The sequence below is a fragment of the Protomyctophum bolini genome (genome assembly GCF_963924005.1).
Source record: "Protomyctophum bolini genome assembly, chromosome: 4".
Classification (NCBI taxonomy): Eukaryota; Metazoa; Chordata; class Actinopteri; order Myctophiformes; family Myctophidae; genus Protomyctophum; species Protomyctophum bolini.
This window is the reverse complement of record NC_137865.1, coordinates 15,069,416-15,089,015: the sequence shown is the minus strand read 5'-3', so window position 1 is coordinate 15,089,015 and position 19,600 is coordinate 15,069,416. Positions and strand designations below refer to the sequence as shown.

The 19,600-nt window shown below is 42.3% G+C and overlaps 2 protein-coding genes across 2 annotated transcripts; one reads left to right on the top strand and one right to left on the bottom strand.

Annotated features, from left to right (window-relative positions):
- Positions 1 to 4,381: 4,381 nt before the first annotated feature.
- rxfp3.3b (relaxin family peptide receptor 3.3b) lies at positions 4,382 to 9,117 on the top strand (the record flags this gene model as incomplete). Its single annotated transcript, XM_080762093.1, has 3 exons — positions 4,382 to 4,528; positions 7,953 to 8,236; positions 8,400 to 9,117. 3 exons carry the CDS (start codon positions 4,382 to 4,384, stop codon positions 9,115 to 9,117), a joined length of 1,149 nt encoding a protein of 382 aa, XP_080618219.1.
- Positions 9,118 to 15,663: 6,546 nt separating this feature from the next.
- On the bottom strand, positions 15,664 to 19,414 carry LOC308314461 (calmodulin-like protein 4; the record flags this gene model as incomplete). The annotated part of the gene is made up of 5 exons (XM_080762092.1): positions 15,664 to 15,761; positions 16,269 to 16,457; positions 17,695 to 17,835; positions 18,852 to 18,882; positions 19,271 to 19,414. 5 exons carry the CDS (start codon positions 19,412 to 19,414, stop codon positions 15,664 to 15,666), a joined length of 603 nt encoding a protein of 200 aa, XP_080618218.1.
- Between the last annotated feature and the right edge of the window lie 186 nt (positions 19,415 to 19,600).

Genomic DNA, 19,600 nt, shown 5'->3' with positions numbered 1-19,600 from the left:
CACACACACACACACACACACACACACACACGTCTCAAATTAAGCTGCAACCTCTCCTTCATTAAGTTGACACCTTCTCTTATCACACCTACGCAGGCTGCTGTGCTGCTGGATCTATATGGTCCTATAAACTCTATACTGCCAGTCTGCCAGGTGTGTGTTGTCTATCGTAAATATATATAGGCTACTTAGATAACAAACGTCTCTGACACTTACTGAAGACACGTGCTTGACCTATTCACCTCTCCTGTGTGCAGCAGTTTGCAGAGTGATCAGTGGTGAGTGAGGTGAGGCAAATCTGTCAATCTGCTATCCCGACACCCACACTCCACTCTGTAAAAAACATCATGATTCTGAACAACACCTAGAATCCATCGCACACATAACAAATGGATGTAGTGCATACAAAAATCTAGTGCAGCAATGTATAAACATTGGTTTAGCTGTGCATGCGATGTCTTTGCTAACATCATCCCAAATACACCCAGCAACACCACAGCAACATGTAGGAGTTGACACAGTGGTATAGACTATGGAGAATAGTTGTATGCTACTGTATATATCATTGTACAGCTCCTTGTTGGGAAATATACAGGAAATTCAGGTGCTAGAGGAAGAACAGCGCAGTGAAGATAAAGAACAGAGTTGTAGAACTGTGAGATACAGTCATAGGGAGAAACATCACAAATGACAAAATCCCACATAAGGCAAATATATATATATATACCTTTTTAAATGCTTGGGGGGGGAAGCACTCCAGTCGTTACATCATTCCGGCAGACTTAATATTAATAAATATTAAGTCTTAGTGCTTTTTCTGTTTCATCCTATAGCAGTTTTTGTATTGACCTATTTACAAATGTCAATCAAGCTTGTTTGTTAAATGTAGGCTATATAATTGTACAATCTTATCTATGCGGTAGGCCATAAAATAAAATAAAATCTGCCAGGGCACACTTTTCATAGCCAAAACATCCCAGGGCATTCATAACTACAGCTTACCGGGTAGGCTATATTGATGTCTGTATGCCTGACAGTTATGTAGGCCTACATAGCCTACTTTATCAGTGGGATTCAGTGTCTAATTTAAGTATAGTGTATAATTTGAAAATGTCAAAAGGCAGAAAAACATATATAATGTATATAAATGTTATCTTTCTTCGACACATGGGAGCCAGCGGCAGGCTTTTTCCAATTGCAGTCCTTTTCATAATTCAGTGTTTTAGCCAAAGCAATGCAGGTGTAGCATTACGCGGAAGTGGGGATTGAACCCGGAGCTCCCACTCGCCAGACCAACGTGCAACCTGTCGTGCCAATAGGGCTGAGCCTGATTGGCAGGGCTGTTGCAGGCTGGGTCTTGGCTGGGGGCTACAATCACCCCCCCCCCCAGTCTTTGAAGCGCGTCCTCGACTCCTCGTGCTTCTCACTTCACACTGCAGCAAACGATGTCACTCATGTCCCTTAGGTCGCCTTCACACCAGAAAACTTTACTGCGTTAAAACGAATCCTGCTGCACATTGTCGGAAAGTGCTCTTCGTTTGGCAGATGTGAAGCCTCATTCGAATCCTAATGTGCATCAAAGAACCCGAATCTACTCCGCCAAAAAACGGGGGTTTCGCTTTGCTTCCAAATGCATTTGATTTAGATTCGGTGCAGGTGGGAATGAAATCCGCAGCAAATAAAGGAAATGAAGCTAAACACAGTTGGAGACGGAGAAAGGATATTCATTTTAAGCAGCGCAAAGATGTCGCGTTTAACTGTGGATAGACGTGGGCAAAAAAGTAGACTGAAGCCCTCATTGAAATTTGAGGACGAGTAGGCCTACATTAATCAATTGCTTAAGGAAACATAAAAAACACTAGTGTACAGAATATTCAGTCCGTTTGTGCGTAAACATGGAGTGTTGGGAGGGAGTGGGAACTTTCTTCATGTCGATAAAACGGAGGTCGAATTAATTTTGTGCTGCTGTCTGCGCTGTGCCTCGACATGCCCAGAAGAACAGTGCATGCACACACACACACACACACACACACACACATACAAACACACACACACGCACACATTACTAAACCGTAACTGATCAATATGAAAAGGGATTACAAATGACAGTTAAGGGCGTATGTGCTATAGCTATACTATACCAGTAGCAGGGGTTTTAAAGGGTGTCCTGACACAGGAGAGAGGCAGGGAGTGAGGGAAGGGAAATGTCTAACCGCCACCAAAGAGCCCACACACGGCAAGACACACTTCAATCACAGTCTGCAAGATATACTGTTAAACACTTACAATATATCTGGAAATAAGCATGCAGACTATACTAGATCCCAAACACAGCCTACCGCCCATGACCCACACCTGTCTCCACAGTTGAGGGGCTGGAGAGGAAGCTGAACACCTACTTGAGGAGATGGCTGGGCGTCCCAAGAAGCTTCTGCTCCATTGGCCTGTACAGCACAGGCAGCAAGCTACAGCTGCCAATAACATCCGTGGTGGAGGAGTACAAGGCGACAAAAACACGCAAGGCCATGATGCTACGAGACAGCAAAGATGAGAGAGTACTTGAGGCAGGCATTGTTGTCAGGACAGGCCGAAAGTGGTCCGAAAGGCTGAGGAGGAAAACCGGCATTTCAAGGCTGTAGCCATGAACAAACAAGGCAGCTGGACAAGATGGGAGAGTGTGAGAGAGAGGGCTCTAACCTGGCAGGACATCTGGTATTGAGGTATGCAGTCAAGCCTAGTCTTGGCTCAGGGAGGAGGACGCCCCTGCCATGCAGAGTCCCGTCGGTGCCTTGAGGGAAGGCAATATGGGCAGCCCTTTACCTCAAATTAAGAGGGCCACACTAGGCCATGACGTGCTCTGGTCCATATGCAGCATGACACTGAACTGGAGCTGAAGGTGCCGCATAGATTTAAGGAACATTCAGATTCTGCTCAAAACTTACATTTATCAAAACACATGAAACCGTGCAAACTGCATACCATCAATGAGTCTCTTGCACCGTCCTAAACCCATCACACCATCAGGAAACAACAACAAGCCAGCCAGCTACTCTGATGGCCGGATGTGGCTCCCTTTTATTCAGTCAGCAGCCAGGCGTCACACTCACAGCTGTCCTGAATATGGGTGATTAGAGAATATGCACATGCTTTCTCATGCCAATAAAGCCCTTTGAATTGAATTGAATTGATTAGGGAGTCACATCATAGGTCTAGGAAATAGAGCACACACCAAGGACAAGTGTAGCAACTGGCTGATGAAGCCCCACGTAGGCTTCATGCCAGCTGAGCTGAGGGAAGCGGTCAGAACCCGCAGAGACACACGAGACAATCAGACACCTGACAATTAAGGCAAGGGCCAGGCCATGGCAGAGAGAGTGCACTCTCTGTCTTGCACATATGCTGCTTAAGTACTGCAGTCAATCAGCTCACTGTGTGTGTGTGTGTGTGTGTGTGTGTGTGTGTGTGTGTGTGTGTGTGTGTGTGTGTGTGTGTGCGTGCGTGCGTGCGTTTGTGTGTGTGTGTGTGTGTGTGTGTGCGGGCGTGCGTGTGTGTGCGTGTCGGCCAAGCTACACCAGGCTTTTCTCGTGCGTTTACTCTAAACGCGCGGACCGTGCGTGTGTAAGCCAAATGCCCTTGCTACATCGATCTGTCAGACGCGCGGCAGATTTGTGCGGGACCTTCCGGGACCGGGAGGATATATAGATACGCGCGCATGTGGGCATACGCACGTAAAAAAATTAGAACCGATCCTATTTTTAGAGCACGCGTAGGATGGCCCGCGGTATCCGTGCGTCTGGTGTAGCTAGTATCATTGACATATATTGGTCCTATCCAAACGCACTGTACGCGCGCAGTAAACGCGCGCAGTAAACGCATATACGCACGCGCGCAAAATTGCCTGGTGTAGCTTGGCCGTGAGTCATCTCTGGGCGTGTTGACAGTGTCACTACACTACACACATCGCGCTGCCCGGAGTTTGATGGGGGGGGGGGGGGGGGAGTGCATAAAAGCATGTGGAAGCGCGGAGGGAGGCAGGAGGAGGCTAAATAGCGACTTCTCCAGTGTCTCCACTCCAGACGTAAAAAGATGTTGCATGATTAGGATGTAGCCTAACTTATGTGTTATGATGAGGTAAAAAAATATCTAGGCTATTCAACAATTGATTCAATCATGCTTTGATTCAATTGATTGCCTATATTATTAGAATCATCATTGTTCGGACTCTTCCACCGTGCGCGCGCTACAAGGTGATATGCAACTGGTGTCATCAGGCGGGCATCAGTCGGACAGGGGAGTGAGGGGACCCGGAGTGCCGGTGTTACCGTTTGGAAGAATGGCAGAGGACTGGAACCACACGACCAACGCCAACCGGTCCACTGGAATGGACCCCGACTGGTTCAGCAGCCTGGAGGACATCGACGCGACGGCGGACGGTAGCCCGGCGCTGCGCATCCTCATCTCCGTGGTTTACTCTGTGGTGTGCGCCGTCGGGCTGGTCGGCAATCTGCTCGTGTTCTTCCTCATGAAGGTCCGTAAAATAACATGTGCATGTCTGCCAAGCTTGTTCTATTCTATTCTTTAAATGTGTCTGGGGACTCCCATGGCCATGGGTCCTTGAGGGGCGAGGGTGTTCCAGTGGAGGGTCCCCAGAAAAAGTTTTTAGGGCGTTTTTAGGTTCGAGGGGGGGGGGGGGGGGGGGGGACAAACGTGCGCCCAATCAAAGGTTATGGAGAGTGGGTGTGTGTTAATTTTATTAACTGTCCTACGTCAATATCAGCGGTCAAAGGCCAGCAGTGAAGCAATACTTTTATTGCAGTAAATGGAATGAAGTTGTCACGGACGCCGGACGAGCATCTGTTGATCTGTTAATATAGGCTACTACTGCATAAACAATATAAAGGCATAATTATCAAAAGGACAAGACACTGTACGCCGGACAGACTCACAATTCATACACATCTTCTTAACTTTTTATTCTTATTTTTGTCTCCATTCATTTAGTATTTATTAGGATACTTTTAATCCATGCTAAATATCTCTGTATATTCCAATATTCCGGTAATCATTGCCATAGCGTGTTTATTTCAGTAGCAGGGGTCTCCCAGTCTCCCCACCTCCACCAGGGCTGGTTCTATAGGGGGGACAGGGGTTTATTTGTTTATTTGAAAAGGATCCCCATTCATGCAGCTAGACTTCCCCATGGGATCCACACAAAGCATATTACAAAACACATTAAAACTTAAAAACTACAACTTGAATTGCATTATTTCAGTTACATCAACACAATTAAATAACATACATCAAATCTCAATTATACAATGAAAACATAAACACTGGTATATAATAACTGTTATGTATTTAGAGTTTTAGACTAAAGTTGTTCTTTCAACTGGTCATCTAAATTCAAGGCTAAATAACCTTTTTTTTAAAGGCTGATTTATTTTGTGTTAGACGGATGTCAAGTGCAAGACAGTTTTTTCATTGAGTTTGTCTTTGAACTAGGTATACAGCAATATGACCATTAACAGCATGTCTTGTAGTGTGGGTGTGTATATATTGACAATAATCTATTTGTTCAAACAAAAACAAAGGCATGCATCTTTGAATTAATAACGCAAAAGAAAAATGTGGCCAAACTTTGCTCGATAGTGAGCCATAAGAGGATGGAGTGCATATTTATACAATAGGCCTATACTAGTTCATATAGAACAGCCCAGAACAAGTCTGGCTGCCCTATTGTGTACAATCTGTAATTTAGCTAGATTTGTTTTAGATGTAGATGACCATGCAGTTGAACATCAATCCAAGTGACACAAAACGAATGATTTACCATCTTGACACAGGATGTCTGAATGAACATAAGATAGACACTTTCTTGTGAGTTGTGACTCTATACCTCTGCCCATTTGGCTGACTATTGTATTTACATGCTCAGTCCACGATAGTTGACTGTCAACTATAGGGCAACCAGGGCTGGTTCTAGGGGGAACAAGGGTGTGCAGACTGCAGAACCCACCCAAATTCGCGCCCTGCCCACCCAATCAAAAGAGAATATTTATTTTTAGCCAATATAAAAAATACCACAAAATATCAGTACCATTTATCATTTCTGATTGGGTGGGCATGCATTTTAAGATAAAGAGTAAACCCATCTGAACACTGTTTGCCATTAGTGTTGTTAACCGACAGGCAGTGGTGTGCACAGATAGACACTAGGTGGTGCTAGAGCACCTGCCCTTTTGCCCTCTGGACAGCAATGTGCTCTTTTGAAAGTCTGTTTTTTTGTTAATTTAATTTTTGTTTTGTACAGTTTACCATATGTGGCCCATGGTGACATTGATCAATTCTTGATTAAAATCTTATATATTTATATATTATATTATTTATGCCCCAAAATCTATAAATCTCACACTATTAAGGCTCACACTATGTGCCGCACACTTGAGCACCTGCCCCTAATGTCTGTGCATGCTACTGCAGACAGGGTGCTGAATGATGGAAATTGGGTTACTGTTGGTCAAAGAAGGAGAAGAGATAATCTGATAATCTGATTAGAGACATACGAATATACACTTCTATATAGCCAAAACAGGAAATCATCATAGAGGAGGTAAAAAGGGAAAAGAAACAAATATGCAGGGAGGAGATAAGGGTGGGGGATTCAGATTTTACGGGGGGCAGTTTCGAATTGCAGCCGTCCGTAGGTGCCCTTTGAGAGCAGTTTTGAAGGAGTCAAGGGATTTGCATGTCTTAATGACTGTTGGTAGGGCGTTCCACATTTTGGTGGCATAGGAGCGAAATTAATTTAGTCCCTTGTTTGTGCCGAATCTGGGTTGCACATGGTTTGTTGAACTCCCTCTGGTGTTGTGGATGTGGACTTCGAGAACATTAAGTATTCAGACAGGTACATGGGTAGATGCTGTACTCCGTCGTCAACCCTAAGCCATTCCAGCCTGTCAAAGTGGGCAGGGGTGAGATGGGTTCGGGGAGTGAGGCCAAGTAATAGCCTGACCAGTTTGTTTTGTGAAGTCTGGAGCCTTGTTTTAAGGGCCTTAAGGGTGCTGTGGTACCAAGAGGTGCATGCATAGTCGAAGAAACCTTGTACGAGGGCTCCTGTTAGGGTCTTCAAGGTGTTTTTGTTGACCAGTGAGGAGATCCTGTATAGGAATTTTATTCTTTGGTTGACTTTTTTGATTATGTTGGTGGCCATTTTATCACCAGAAAGATTTGCCTCCAGGATGGAACCTAGGTAGGTAATTGCATCTTTTCTTGTGATAATACTGTCACCCACTCTAACCAAGAAGCCATCTTCCTTGCTGAGATTACGATTTGATCCAAATAGAATGGATTCAGTTTTTCCCAGGTGTAAAGAAAAAAGAGTATTTGCCAGCATCCATCTCGTGTTTGATGTGGTCGCTCAAATAGAGGAGGCATGTGTCAGTGGAATGGGATGTTCTGAAGCCAGATTGGAATTCATACATTAATTTTTAATACTTTTCAACCTGTTCATAGACTATTTTGTCCATCACTTTCGAGATGGAGCTAAGAATAGAGTAGGGCGGTAGTTGCCGGGGGCTAATTTGCTCCCTTTCTTGCGCAGGGGGATTACTTTGGCCAGTTTGAAATCTTGGGGGACCTGTCACTGTTTGATGGAGAGGTTTATTAATGTGGGTGATGATTGGAGCTATAGAGATGGCCGAGTCTCTGAGAAATTTGGATTGAATATGGTCATGGCCAGTGGCTGGTTGAAGGGCACACAGTCGTTTAAGTACCTCCTCAGTTTTTACCATTGTCAGTTTAAAATAATTTTAACAATACTAAATCGTGTATAAACCCTGGCAAAACATATTTTCATGGGGGTCGAGCAGCCACATACATATCACCTTGGGCGTCCTTGACATGAAAAGGTCTGAGAAGCACTGCTTTAAATTGGTGCATTATTTTCTCTGAAGGTCAGATCCGGCAGAAGCAGGAGGACTTGCACCATCAACTTCTTCATCCTGAACCTGGCGGTCACAGACTTCCAGTTTGTGTTGACCCTTCCGTTCTGGGCCGTGGACACGGCCCTGGACTTCAGCTGGCCGTTTGGCAACGCCATGTGCAAGATCATCCTGTCCGTGACAGTCATGAACATGTACGCCAGCGTGTTCTTCCTGACCGCCATGAGCGTCACCAGATACTGGTCTGTGGCCTCTGCCCTCAAAGACCGCACCAGACACCGACTCTGTTCTGTGAGGTGGGTGGGCGATGAACCTGTTATCAACACACATAACACTTCATTTATACTATAATATAAAAACGGCAAACATTGTCAAATTGTCAAATAAATAATGTAAGATTTTATTTATTATTTGATGTTATTTCAAACTAACAGGTGGCATTGAAATTTACCTGTGCAGGTGGGTGAGTGCAGGGCTGTGGCTGTGTGCAACCGTGGCCACAGCACCCACGGCCATCTTCTCCACGGTCAGAAACATCGCCGGAGAGAAGCTGTGCTTGCTCAGCTTCCCAGCTTCCCAGCTTCAGCACTGGCTGGCGGTGTACCACCTGCAGAAGATCCTGGTGGCCTTTGTGTTTCCGATGCTGATCGTCACCGGCTGTTACCTGCTGCTGTTGCGCCTCGTGCGCACAAGGAGCATGAACAACAACCAGAAGCGGAGGTCCCGGGTCACCAAGTCTGTCACCGTGGTGGTCCTGTCCTTCTTCCTGTGCTGGATGCCCAACCACGCCATCACTTTCTGGGGCGTGTTGGTCAAGTTCAACGTGGTGAATTGGGACAAGTCTTATTACATGGTTCACACCTACGTGTTCCCCGTCACGGTCTGTCTGGCCCATGCCAACAGTTGCCTAAACCCAGTGCTGTACTGCCTCATGCGTCGGGAGTTCAGGAAAATGCTCAAAGACCTGTTCTGGCGGATTTCCTCGCCAGCCGTTGGCACGTGTCAAATCCGTCCGTTTTCCGGGAAAGCGGGCGAGGACCCGGATGACATGCAGACGGTCATCCCGCTAAATAACATGGACACCGAGCAGAACCGGCTGTCCGTTCTCAACGACCGGTGTGACTGGGGTGTGACCGGGGTGCCTGGGGTGCCCGCCGCAGAGGGACATGACGAGTGACGAGTCTCACTAGTCATTAAAACCGTTTTGTATCAAAACCAGTTGGTCTTTAAACTTTCATATTCGATACAAAGACTGTGAACAAACTATCTATCTATCTATGTATCTATCTATCTACCTATCTATCTATCTATCTTTCCTTCTTTCAAGTTGCTGCTTTGACTAGTGTGTGATCGTAATCGGCTTGTGGGTTAAAAGGCTACCAGTATTACTCAAGCTTATCTGATAAATAGTGAAATGATGTGTCAAATTGTTAATTATCTCCAGTCACCCAGCTGTGTCCTTGTGCTCAACGCACCCCGTACAGCTGAGCACCCCTGTCCTCTCATTAGATTACACACCCATTGCCATCATACCATCTGTGGCATATTTCTGACTTTGCTGTTGTAGCCTACTTGGCTGTGCAGACCTTTGTGGACATGTGATACAAAACAAATATGTTGATATACAGTTAACTGGCAGATGGTTAATTGAAGTGCTGATAGTGGTGGTGGCATCGCATGACATGACCCTGTGCATCGAAATGACCTCCAGCAGACCTTCAGATCAAAGCAGGCCTTCAGCAGACTGAAATACGTTTACAAGTATTTATTTATTTCAAGCACAACTCAAAACTATAACTAAAAAAACATTGCATGGATGCACCTGGGACGTATCCTCAGTGATGTATCCCAAGGTCATCAGGGTTTCGGGTCTGGCAACAGCATACCCCTCACTCGGGTGACCCAGCCGGGGTGATCAAGTCCGGACTTACGTCCCAGTAGCTACCCTCGATTTATTTGATATATTCATGACAATTCATAGAAGAGCAGTAGAGAATTATCAGGATTGCACAAAAAGTCAGAGGACTTAGTTAATTCCATTGTGATCCAAATAAATAAATAGTTACAGCATATGATAAGAAGAACATGTGTACTAACATTACAATACTAATGACATTTACAACCGGCCATCATAGATCAATAAACAAAAGACAATAAATAGATATAAATAGATAAATACAGCACTATAGCCTACTAACTTGCCCATCGGCCACTTTTTCAACATATTTTTAAAAATGTTCAAAGACTGGGCAAATTTAATTTCCCTTGGGATTTTGTTCCAATCCTCCACCCCTGTATTTAAATGAGCTTCTACCTACCCTATGTCTCAGGTTTGGTAGTTTAAGATCAGCTACACTAGCCCTTGTGTTCAAACTATGGAACTGGTTAACATACGGGAAGTAACCTTTAAAATATTTTGGGCATTGTTCTTTTAAAATCTTATAGACCATAATGAGTCTCAGTTGTTGTATTCTGCCTTCCACTGGGAGCCATTTTAATTCTCTAAAATGGTTAGCACCAATGTGGATTCTTGGGGAGAGATAAAGGACTACCCTCATTTGTTTATTTTGTGATGTCTGTAGTTTATCTTTGGTATTTTTAGATAAGCTGCTGTACCAGGTTAGGCAGGTGTAATCAAAGAGACATTGTACTAATGCTGAGTCCTCATAGTGGTTCTATCTAGAAATTTGGCAATCCTAGCTAGGAACTTAGTCCTTGCGTGGATCTTGCCAATAACCTTGCCTTGCCTAATGGATCAGTCCCATTAGGGAAAGACCAAGGCCACACAATTCGTTGCTTCAGAACTACTCTGCCATTAGGACTGGGAGAACCAGATTCTGGCGCGCGGAAGGACTAGACTCTGTGGGTTGACTCCTGTCCGGGCCCCTAATTACAGAGCTTACAGAGCACATGTGTTATCTCTTCAGAACTGGTGCGATAAAAGCTCCTTAGGGATCAATGTGACAAAAACAAAAGAACTTGTCATTCATGAAAACGAACCTGTGCAGTCCATTACAATTGGTGGACAAATTGTGGAGGTAGTAGACACTTTTAAATACTTAGGCACATATATTGACAGCAAACTCAATTTCAGTGAAAATACTGACCAGATTTTTAAAACTTGTAACCAACGCCTCCACCTACTATGCAAGCTCAACTCCTTCAGAGTGAGCAAGCATATTATGGAAACAGTCTATAAAAACCTGATAGAGGGAATCTTGACTTTTAAACATGGCAATGTGGTTTGGCAATTTAAATGTAAAAGGAAGAAGCAAGCTGCAGCGAATAGTAAACCTAGCCTCAAAAATAATTGGGAAGAGACAGCAACAATTAGGCTTTATCTACAAGGAGGTAGTCTACTTCGTAAAAAAGCTATCAAGATAGCAAACGACCCCTCTCATCCACTCTGCAGGGAGTTTGAACTACTTCCCTCTGGTAGACGGTACAAAGTACCAAGAGCTAACCGTAACATTTTTAAAAATTCTTTCATACCAAATGCCATTAAGGCACTAAATGATACCATGTCTCGCTAGATTTGTTTGTTTTTCCAATGTATCTGCCACTGTTGTCCTGCACTTTTTTGCCATGTGAAAATAGTGTTAAGTGTTGTTGCTGTTGTTGTAACCGTTTGTTTTTTACTGTTTGAGACCGAAGATGAATTTCCACACGTGGACAATAAATGAAACTAACTAACTAATACTTCTCACCAAGTCCACTCCTGCTCTCACCAGGCCCAGGACCTGTGCGTTGCACCAGACTCCCAGCACCAGGCACTTCATTCAGGAGTGGTGGATTATAATGGCCCTCCTAAAGGCCTCACCGAGGGTTTTTTGGGCTTCCTCCTCACGGAGGACACAGGCTGGGGCGCTAACCCATTCTGCTCACCCGGATGTCGTCTACATTCCGGCTGTCATCCGTCTCTCCGGTGGTCACCAGACTACCTCGTTGTCACATAGTCTATTCCTATGAGTCACTATAAATAGAAAAACTATAACTAAAAAAACATTGCATGGCTGCACCTGGGACGTATCCTCAGTGATGTATCCCAAGGTCATCTGGGTTTCGGGTCTGGCAACAGCAGCCCTCTGTGAGGGCCACATATGATGGCCACACAAAGTTGGTAAAGCATGGTGCAAACTTTTTTGGTTTATTTTAGTTTATATTTATTTTCAGCACTACTACATCTACATGCATAAAGGACTACACACAACACAACCGGTTGAATGACACACTGTGCACATCCATATGTTGTATTTTGTCAAATGCCAAGTTGTTTTATCAGGAGTTATTTAATGTTTTTGTTTTGAGTACTGGAGTTTAAATTGCTGGTCACAGAAAGAAGGCCCAGCTGCTTCAGATTGGCTTATAAGGAGCTGAGTAATTGGACTGCACCATGTCCCCCTTTGCATTGGGGATTTATGTGATTTATAATGATTTTGAAGAAATGCATTTTGATATTTCAGTTTAATTATGTTTCTTTTGTTTATGATTTAGTGATGTGTTGTAGTGGATTATGTTGTAGTGATTTGTAGTACTGGTATGTTTAAATGTTATTATTTGTCTTCCCCTGTGTTTCAATAGTGGTTTGATCACCATGTTCCCCTCATGTCTCATTTTGGTTAGTTCAGTCTTGATGTAAGTTCAGTTTGTCCTCATTGTTTTTAGGCCTAGAATTAATGTTAATTAATGTTATTTGTCATGTTTTCACTGAGAAAATAAAAAGACAAAAATATATTTTTAAGAAAACTACAAAGAATCCTGGTGTCTCTCATTGCTGACCAACTCTGGTCCCTGACACCCTCACTCAGGTGACCCAACCGGGCACCGGGGTGATCAAGTCCCGACTTACGTCCCAGTAGCTACCCTCAATCAGTCCCAAAAACTGTTAACTGTGAGTGGACGACACCAGTTTCGAATTGCAGCCGACAAGCCGTCCGTAGGTGTCCTTTGAGAGCGGTTTTAAAGCGGGAGTAAAGGGATTCACATGTCTTAATGACAGTTGGTAGGGCGTTCCACATTTTTGTGGCATAGGAGCGAAATTAATTTAGTCCCTTGTTTGTGCCGAATCTGGGTTGCACATGGTTTGTTGAACTCCCTCTGGTGTTGTGGGTGTGAACTTCATTGACTTAAGTAAGTGTAGCATTTTCCTGTGGTAAAATAGTTGAAAACACACTGTACTGCTACTGTCTGTCGGTAGCTTATGACAACGACAGCACGACTCCATTATACCAGAAACGGGAATGTGGTATTTGAAAAGCTCTTGTGTCATGTGGACAATGTTCTAATGCCCTTCACACATATCAAGGTTCAGCTGTGCAGTTAAATGATGACAGCCAGAGGACACAGTGAAATGTAAACAGGCATAAATGCCTTGCTAAGTGGACTTTGCACCGTCATGTACAGTAAAGCCTGAATGGGCTGAATGGAATGAAGCACATACTGTGGGCAGGCACACAACTGAGTAGAGAGAACAATGGGGCAAACCAACTGGAGTGTGACTGACGATCCACTCATCTGCTTATCATACCGAATAAAAAGTTATAATGGATATGGCTTCTGTAGTTTAATGTAGAACCAAAGTGGCACATCTCTGCATAGTGGAGCACAGTACCAGAGACCATGAGTTAATGATTAAAATGGAACATTTGCAGGGGACTCTATTTTAAAGAAAGCCTCGTTGCTACAGAAATAAATGGCCTTCTGCGGGCCAAATATTTAAAACGTGTGTGTGTGTGCACTGTGCATGCGTGTCTGTGCATCTGTGATTTTTGTTCACTTACAAATGAACAAATGTTCATGCCTGTCTGGGCACATTTATATGGTCAATGATGAAACTGGCCCCTGCAGGGACATATACATTCAAAGTAAACACACAGGTTATTAACTATAAATGCACCAAGTCTCTGTGTGTGTGTACATCTGTAATCCACTTAACTTGAGAACAGTTCGCCCCACCGACTTGACACACGCGTTCCACCCCACCACAGGGGGTGCAGTGCCCGGTGGCGAGTCGGTCGGACCCACGGTTGTCCAGAACCGCCCCAAAAAGGCCTCTGACCAAGCTCTGGACAGGGCCCCTGCCCAGTGTCCATATATGGAGCTGGCCTGTTCTGACATCATTCTGACATCTGCATATACTCCATATTTGGGCATGCCTGACAAAGAACTCCATATATGGGCATAAAAGGGACACAGACCGCTGTAGAGGCTCCAACGAACACCTCTAGTATCAATTAAGTAGCCACACATTACTTTTAGACTTTTTTTAATTTATTTATATATTTAGCCCCATCTATAAAGCTTTTTATTTTTCACAAACATTAACTGCCACAATTTCGGTGCAGTTTGTCTACTATTCACAATTTACACATCTGACATTAGTGTGTCATTCTTCTCTATTATATTAGTTTACCCTCTTCCATGTGTTTTTATTCTTCATTTGATGGTATTTTGCTAAAATAATATATTTTGCTAAAATAATATAATGCATTTCTTGGCAAATGATCGATGCTCAGTATGTAAAGGTTTTGTCTATACATTTCACAGAATTGTGATACATTTAAGAAAGGTACAATATATATGTAAACATTTAAAAAACGAAATTCCCATGGTAAGATATCTTATTACTTTTAAATAAAACTGCAAAGTATTCCGTAACAGATTACTTGACATGACCTAAAAACCCAAGGGGACGTTTGTAATACTCGTGAATAACCACAAGAGGGAGGGAGAGCATCATTCAGGTTATTGACCAATTATCTTCCCCAATTTGTCTGAGCAGTTGGTTGATCTTTGATTTGATCAGGTGATTATTGTGATTATTATTGTTATGAGCATTATTGCTTCATTCCTCATTTGGATTGAGCTCTGATTGTTCTCATCCTATTGTCAATTAGTTTGTTACATTTTGTAAAACCAAGAAAGAAAGAAAAAAGTTTCTGCTGTGTTTTTTCTTACTTTGTTTTTGTTTTGTCAGTAACTAATGTTACTCTTAAAAATAAGCTTTGGCTTCAACCTACACCTTTTCAGTGCTAAACCTGATCATGTAACACAACTGTCTTTTAAACATGGAAATGTAAGTATACGGAAATAAACCAGGTTTATCTACAGTCAACAACAGCCTGATACAAGGGAGTGGAACACAGACCATAATAACACCATCATCATCATCATCATAAATGAATCCTAACAACGTTGGCAGACAGCACAATGTCTACAGTAGATGCTGGAAGTGGAGTGTCAGTATCAACAGTACTGGCAATCTTCACTTGCCAATCTTTACTATAACTTCTCAACATTTAACTTGAATACAATTAAGACGTATATTGTTTATTGAAAATGTGTTTGTTAGACCAGTATAATGGGATTGCTTTTTTTAAACAACTTTTGAATGTCTTGTTGTATAAATTCACTACAATTATAATGAATGTAACAAACAAACAACAACTACAGTATGAGTCCCACACGAATAGAACTGTCCAGGACCCAGGTAGCGAAAATGAGAAAAATTACTTCAAGGTTTATCTCCGGGTCTTGCTCCGCCAAAAGGGTTGTTGGTACAAGTGGGTGGTATATACAGTATATATTTTAATAAACCTTATAACTTGTGACATTAAGCACATTACTCAGTCACTGTTAGTCAGCAGTTTGATACAGTACTGTATAGTGTGAGAGTGTGTGCGCGAGTGTGTTCCTGACAGTACTGTGGAGATTCATAACCTGATCAGAACTTCCTAGTTGGGCGGGTCACTGCCTTGGCAAACTGCACGCAGTTGATACGTCCGTCAGGCCCAACACTAGCCATCCTCAACAGGTCATCCACTGAAAACAGGACCACACAGCTGTCAATCAAACAGTGGTGAAAATAATTTCACATTTATTTTTTACTTAAGTATAAGTGTCAATATCGCCATGTAGACTTACAAGTAAATGTCTGTTAATCAAAAAATGACTTAAAAATGACGTAAAAATACAAAAGTATTGGTAAAAAAAGTACTTAAAGTACCAAAAGTAGAAAGTACTCATTGTGCAGAATGTCTTATTTCACAATTTTGCTATTTTCAAGTGGCCGAAATGTATATAGGGCTGAAGTGGTTCAATCTTCAAAGCAACTATTAACTAAAGTTTTCAAATAATTGTAGTGGAATAAAAGTATATAGAAGTAAAAGTACAGACAATTTAAAAATACACTTTAAAATAATGTAATTAACTAGCCTACAGTACTTGAGTAAATTAACTTAGTTACTTTGCACTACTGCAATCAAACTAATACATATCAAACTGGCCTGTATGTTATTAATATTGACCACCATCAGCTCATGGCCTCACCTTCCGCGTCTGTGAGTTTCTCACCCAAAGAGGTGAGCTTGGCACGGAGCTCGGAGGCAAGGAGGTAACCCTTTTGTTCCTTGTCAGCCATGTTCAGAGCTTCCAGGATCTCCTGCTCTGGTGACTCCTCCTGCTGCTGTTTGTACATGATGCCGAGGAATGTAGAGAAGTCTAGCTCCCCACTCCTATCTGAACACACAGACACACACACACAGATACACACACGCGCACGCACGCCCAAACACGCACACATCTGTGTTATAGATCAGGGGTGCCCCTAAAGGCCCCTAAAGAAATATATGAAGAATAGAAGAATATATTATTTTCCAACAAGTGCGCTTGTCTTATATGTAACGCCAGTGCTGATATTCCAAAGCCCCCTCCGGTACATTTATTTTATTTTGTAATGTATTTTCAGCCAAAGTAAAAAATGTGTTAGCACCCCTGTTATAGATGGTGTACTAAAACATTTATTTTAACAAGGCATTTGCCTAAAAGATGTTCAAGGTTCAAGGTTCAAGGTGTTTTATTGTCACATAGATGTACAGGTACAGCATTGTGAAAAACTTTCGTTGGGTGATGCTCCACAATACACATAAGTAAAAATTTAAATAACATGCTAAGTATAATTAATTATAATTAATGCCCTTTTCTGTTTTTAAACTTGAACTTTTCCTTAGTTGTGTATAATAGTTGCACTTTGAGATCAAAAATAATATGTTACAAATGTAACACATTGTGTGTGTGTATATAGCTTTAATCTCTATGCCTTTTTGTCCTTTGATTTGTACCGCAATTGCTGTACCTTACCTGTATTATTGGATTTTATTATGGTTATCATTTGTAGGCTTAGTTGTTTCTTTGCTTTTCTGATATAGTTTGCAGTTAATTATTTATTTTCCTGCACCATTGTTTCAGCCCACCCTAGACTATTTAATATTCATTGGTTCTACAATTGGCCTTTGTGCCTTAATATAATATTATTTCTACTTGACTATGCTCTACAAATGTATGTTTAAGTCAGTAGACGTGGGGTGTGACTTGACTACTCTGATTACCTTCATTGCAAAGACAGCTTGTCGACCTCTGTATATTCATTCCTGATGAAGACCCAGAGGGGTCGAAACATTGATTCCTGATCCCTTAATAAAATTGATGGGAGCTTAAAGAACGGTGTGCGGACTTCCTACCTTCTTCTTACAAATCTAACACATAACGTGTATTATTGTTGCTATTATAATTTTGACCTCCAATCACTACAGTTGTGTTATATTACACTACACTTTTAGAGAGTAGGAGACAGAGATAGAATGAACTGACTGACAGACAGACAGACAGACAGACAGACAGACAGACAGACAGACAGACAGACAGACAGACAGACAGACAGACAGACAGACAGACAGACAGACAGACAGACAGGTACCTATCTTAAGGATCATCAAGTGTCTGTCCACTTCGGACCAGGTGGGACTTGAACCCAAGCAGCGCATCACTGTGATCAGCTCCTTGGCATCGATCTTCCCACATCGCTTTTTATCGTAGAGCGAAAAACATTCTTTAAACTCTGTAAGAGATACATTTCAAATGTTTAATATACAGTATATTGTACCATAACTGGCCAAACAATATAAGAAATAAATAAAAATATACTGTATCTAGTACCCTGGAATTTCATATTCAATATGCTTTATTTATATTTATAATCTTCTTTATTTATATATTTTCTTCCATAAATGGTGCATTTATATAGCGATTTTATCCAAATCGTTTTTACCAAGATTGTGCATTACATTCACCCATTCATACACTGATGGCGGATGGAAACCATGCAAGGCACCAACCTGCACATCGGAAGCAATTAGGGGTTCAGAGTTCAGACTAGAGTCTTGCTCAAGGACAATTCCATACAGTATATTTGTTGTCCGTGTGTATATGTGGAATGTGGATGGGTGGGTGGGTGGGTGTGTGTGTGTGTGTGTGTGTGTGTGTGTGTGTGTGTGTGCGCGTGCGTGTGCGTGCCTGCGTGCATGCCTGTGTGTGTATGTGGCGTGTTAGGTGCACCCGAGCAAGTGAGCGCCCCCCATTCAATCGGAACAAGTACAGGCTTTGTATTGCTGCAGGCATGTGAGACACTCTACTGTCTGCTCAGCTCGAGTCTGTTGTGAAACAGACCAACAATGACAGTTCCCAACCCTGGTTCTCAGGAACTGGTGGTGCTGGGTTGTTCTAATCAGACATGCAGCTTGCTTTTAGTTCGAACAGAAGAAATCCTGATAAGAAAGAAAACCAGCAGTAGCCTATTGTAATTCCTGATTAGTAGAATGGAAAACCAGTATAGGATAGAAAACCACCAGTACTAGTAGTCCTGGTAGGATAAAACTAGTAAGTACCAATATTTTTAGAATAAGAATTTCAATCCACAGGTACCACCCCAAAGTAAGTACTAATATTTTTAGAATAAGAATTTCAATCCACAGGTACTAGGGTTCTCAGACGATCAGGGTTGGGAAGCTTTACTTTACTTTACTATGCACCAATGAACTCAATTAATGAACTCAGTTCATCCTTTTGTGAAATTACCATTGATCTGATCTTGTGTCAGGAACTTCGCCTGTAATAAAAATGGGAATATAAAAACGTCAAATATGTTTTCAGAAAAGCCAACTTCAGAGACCAAACATATTCCACTTAATGTTAAACAAAGTTTAATGACAGGGTCTCTGAAAGTGGCCTTAAGTGGATTTTTTATTTAAACAATAAAATATACATAACTTACTATCATACTATATGAAACTACTGTATCTAAAATCCAGTACAATTATCAGAGAAGATTAGAGGTATTATATAAAAGTTAGAAGAGGAAGATGTGAAATAATAAAAAATAAGTCCTACATACCATTGTTTCTTTGCAGGCTAGAGTCTTTTCAGGTGTACTGTATGTGTCTGTTGCTCTGTTCCTACTGAAGCTGCTGAAGCTGATCAGGTGTTTCGGGTGTTACGGTGTCCTGGTGTGTGTGTAAGATGAGGATGATAGTGTGGGACTGGAAGCGGTGTGCCGTGTGGTGCGGTGTCATCCATCTCCCTTTACTGACATCCAAACCGCATGTGTAATGTTTGATGTCTGAACTGTTGAACTTGCCCATTGATTCCTTCAGCAGGCGGCCATAGGTTCCAATAAAGCAAGCCTCTCTTCTTGTTTACTTACTGGTGTTTTACTGAACTGATTCTAAACAATAGGCAGATTATACAATTGGAGTGTGTGTGTGACTTGAGTAAAATTGTAAAGCCTCTAATTAAATTAAGGCTCCCTCCTACTCATTTTCTTATCT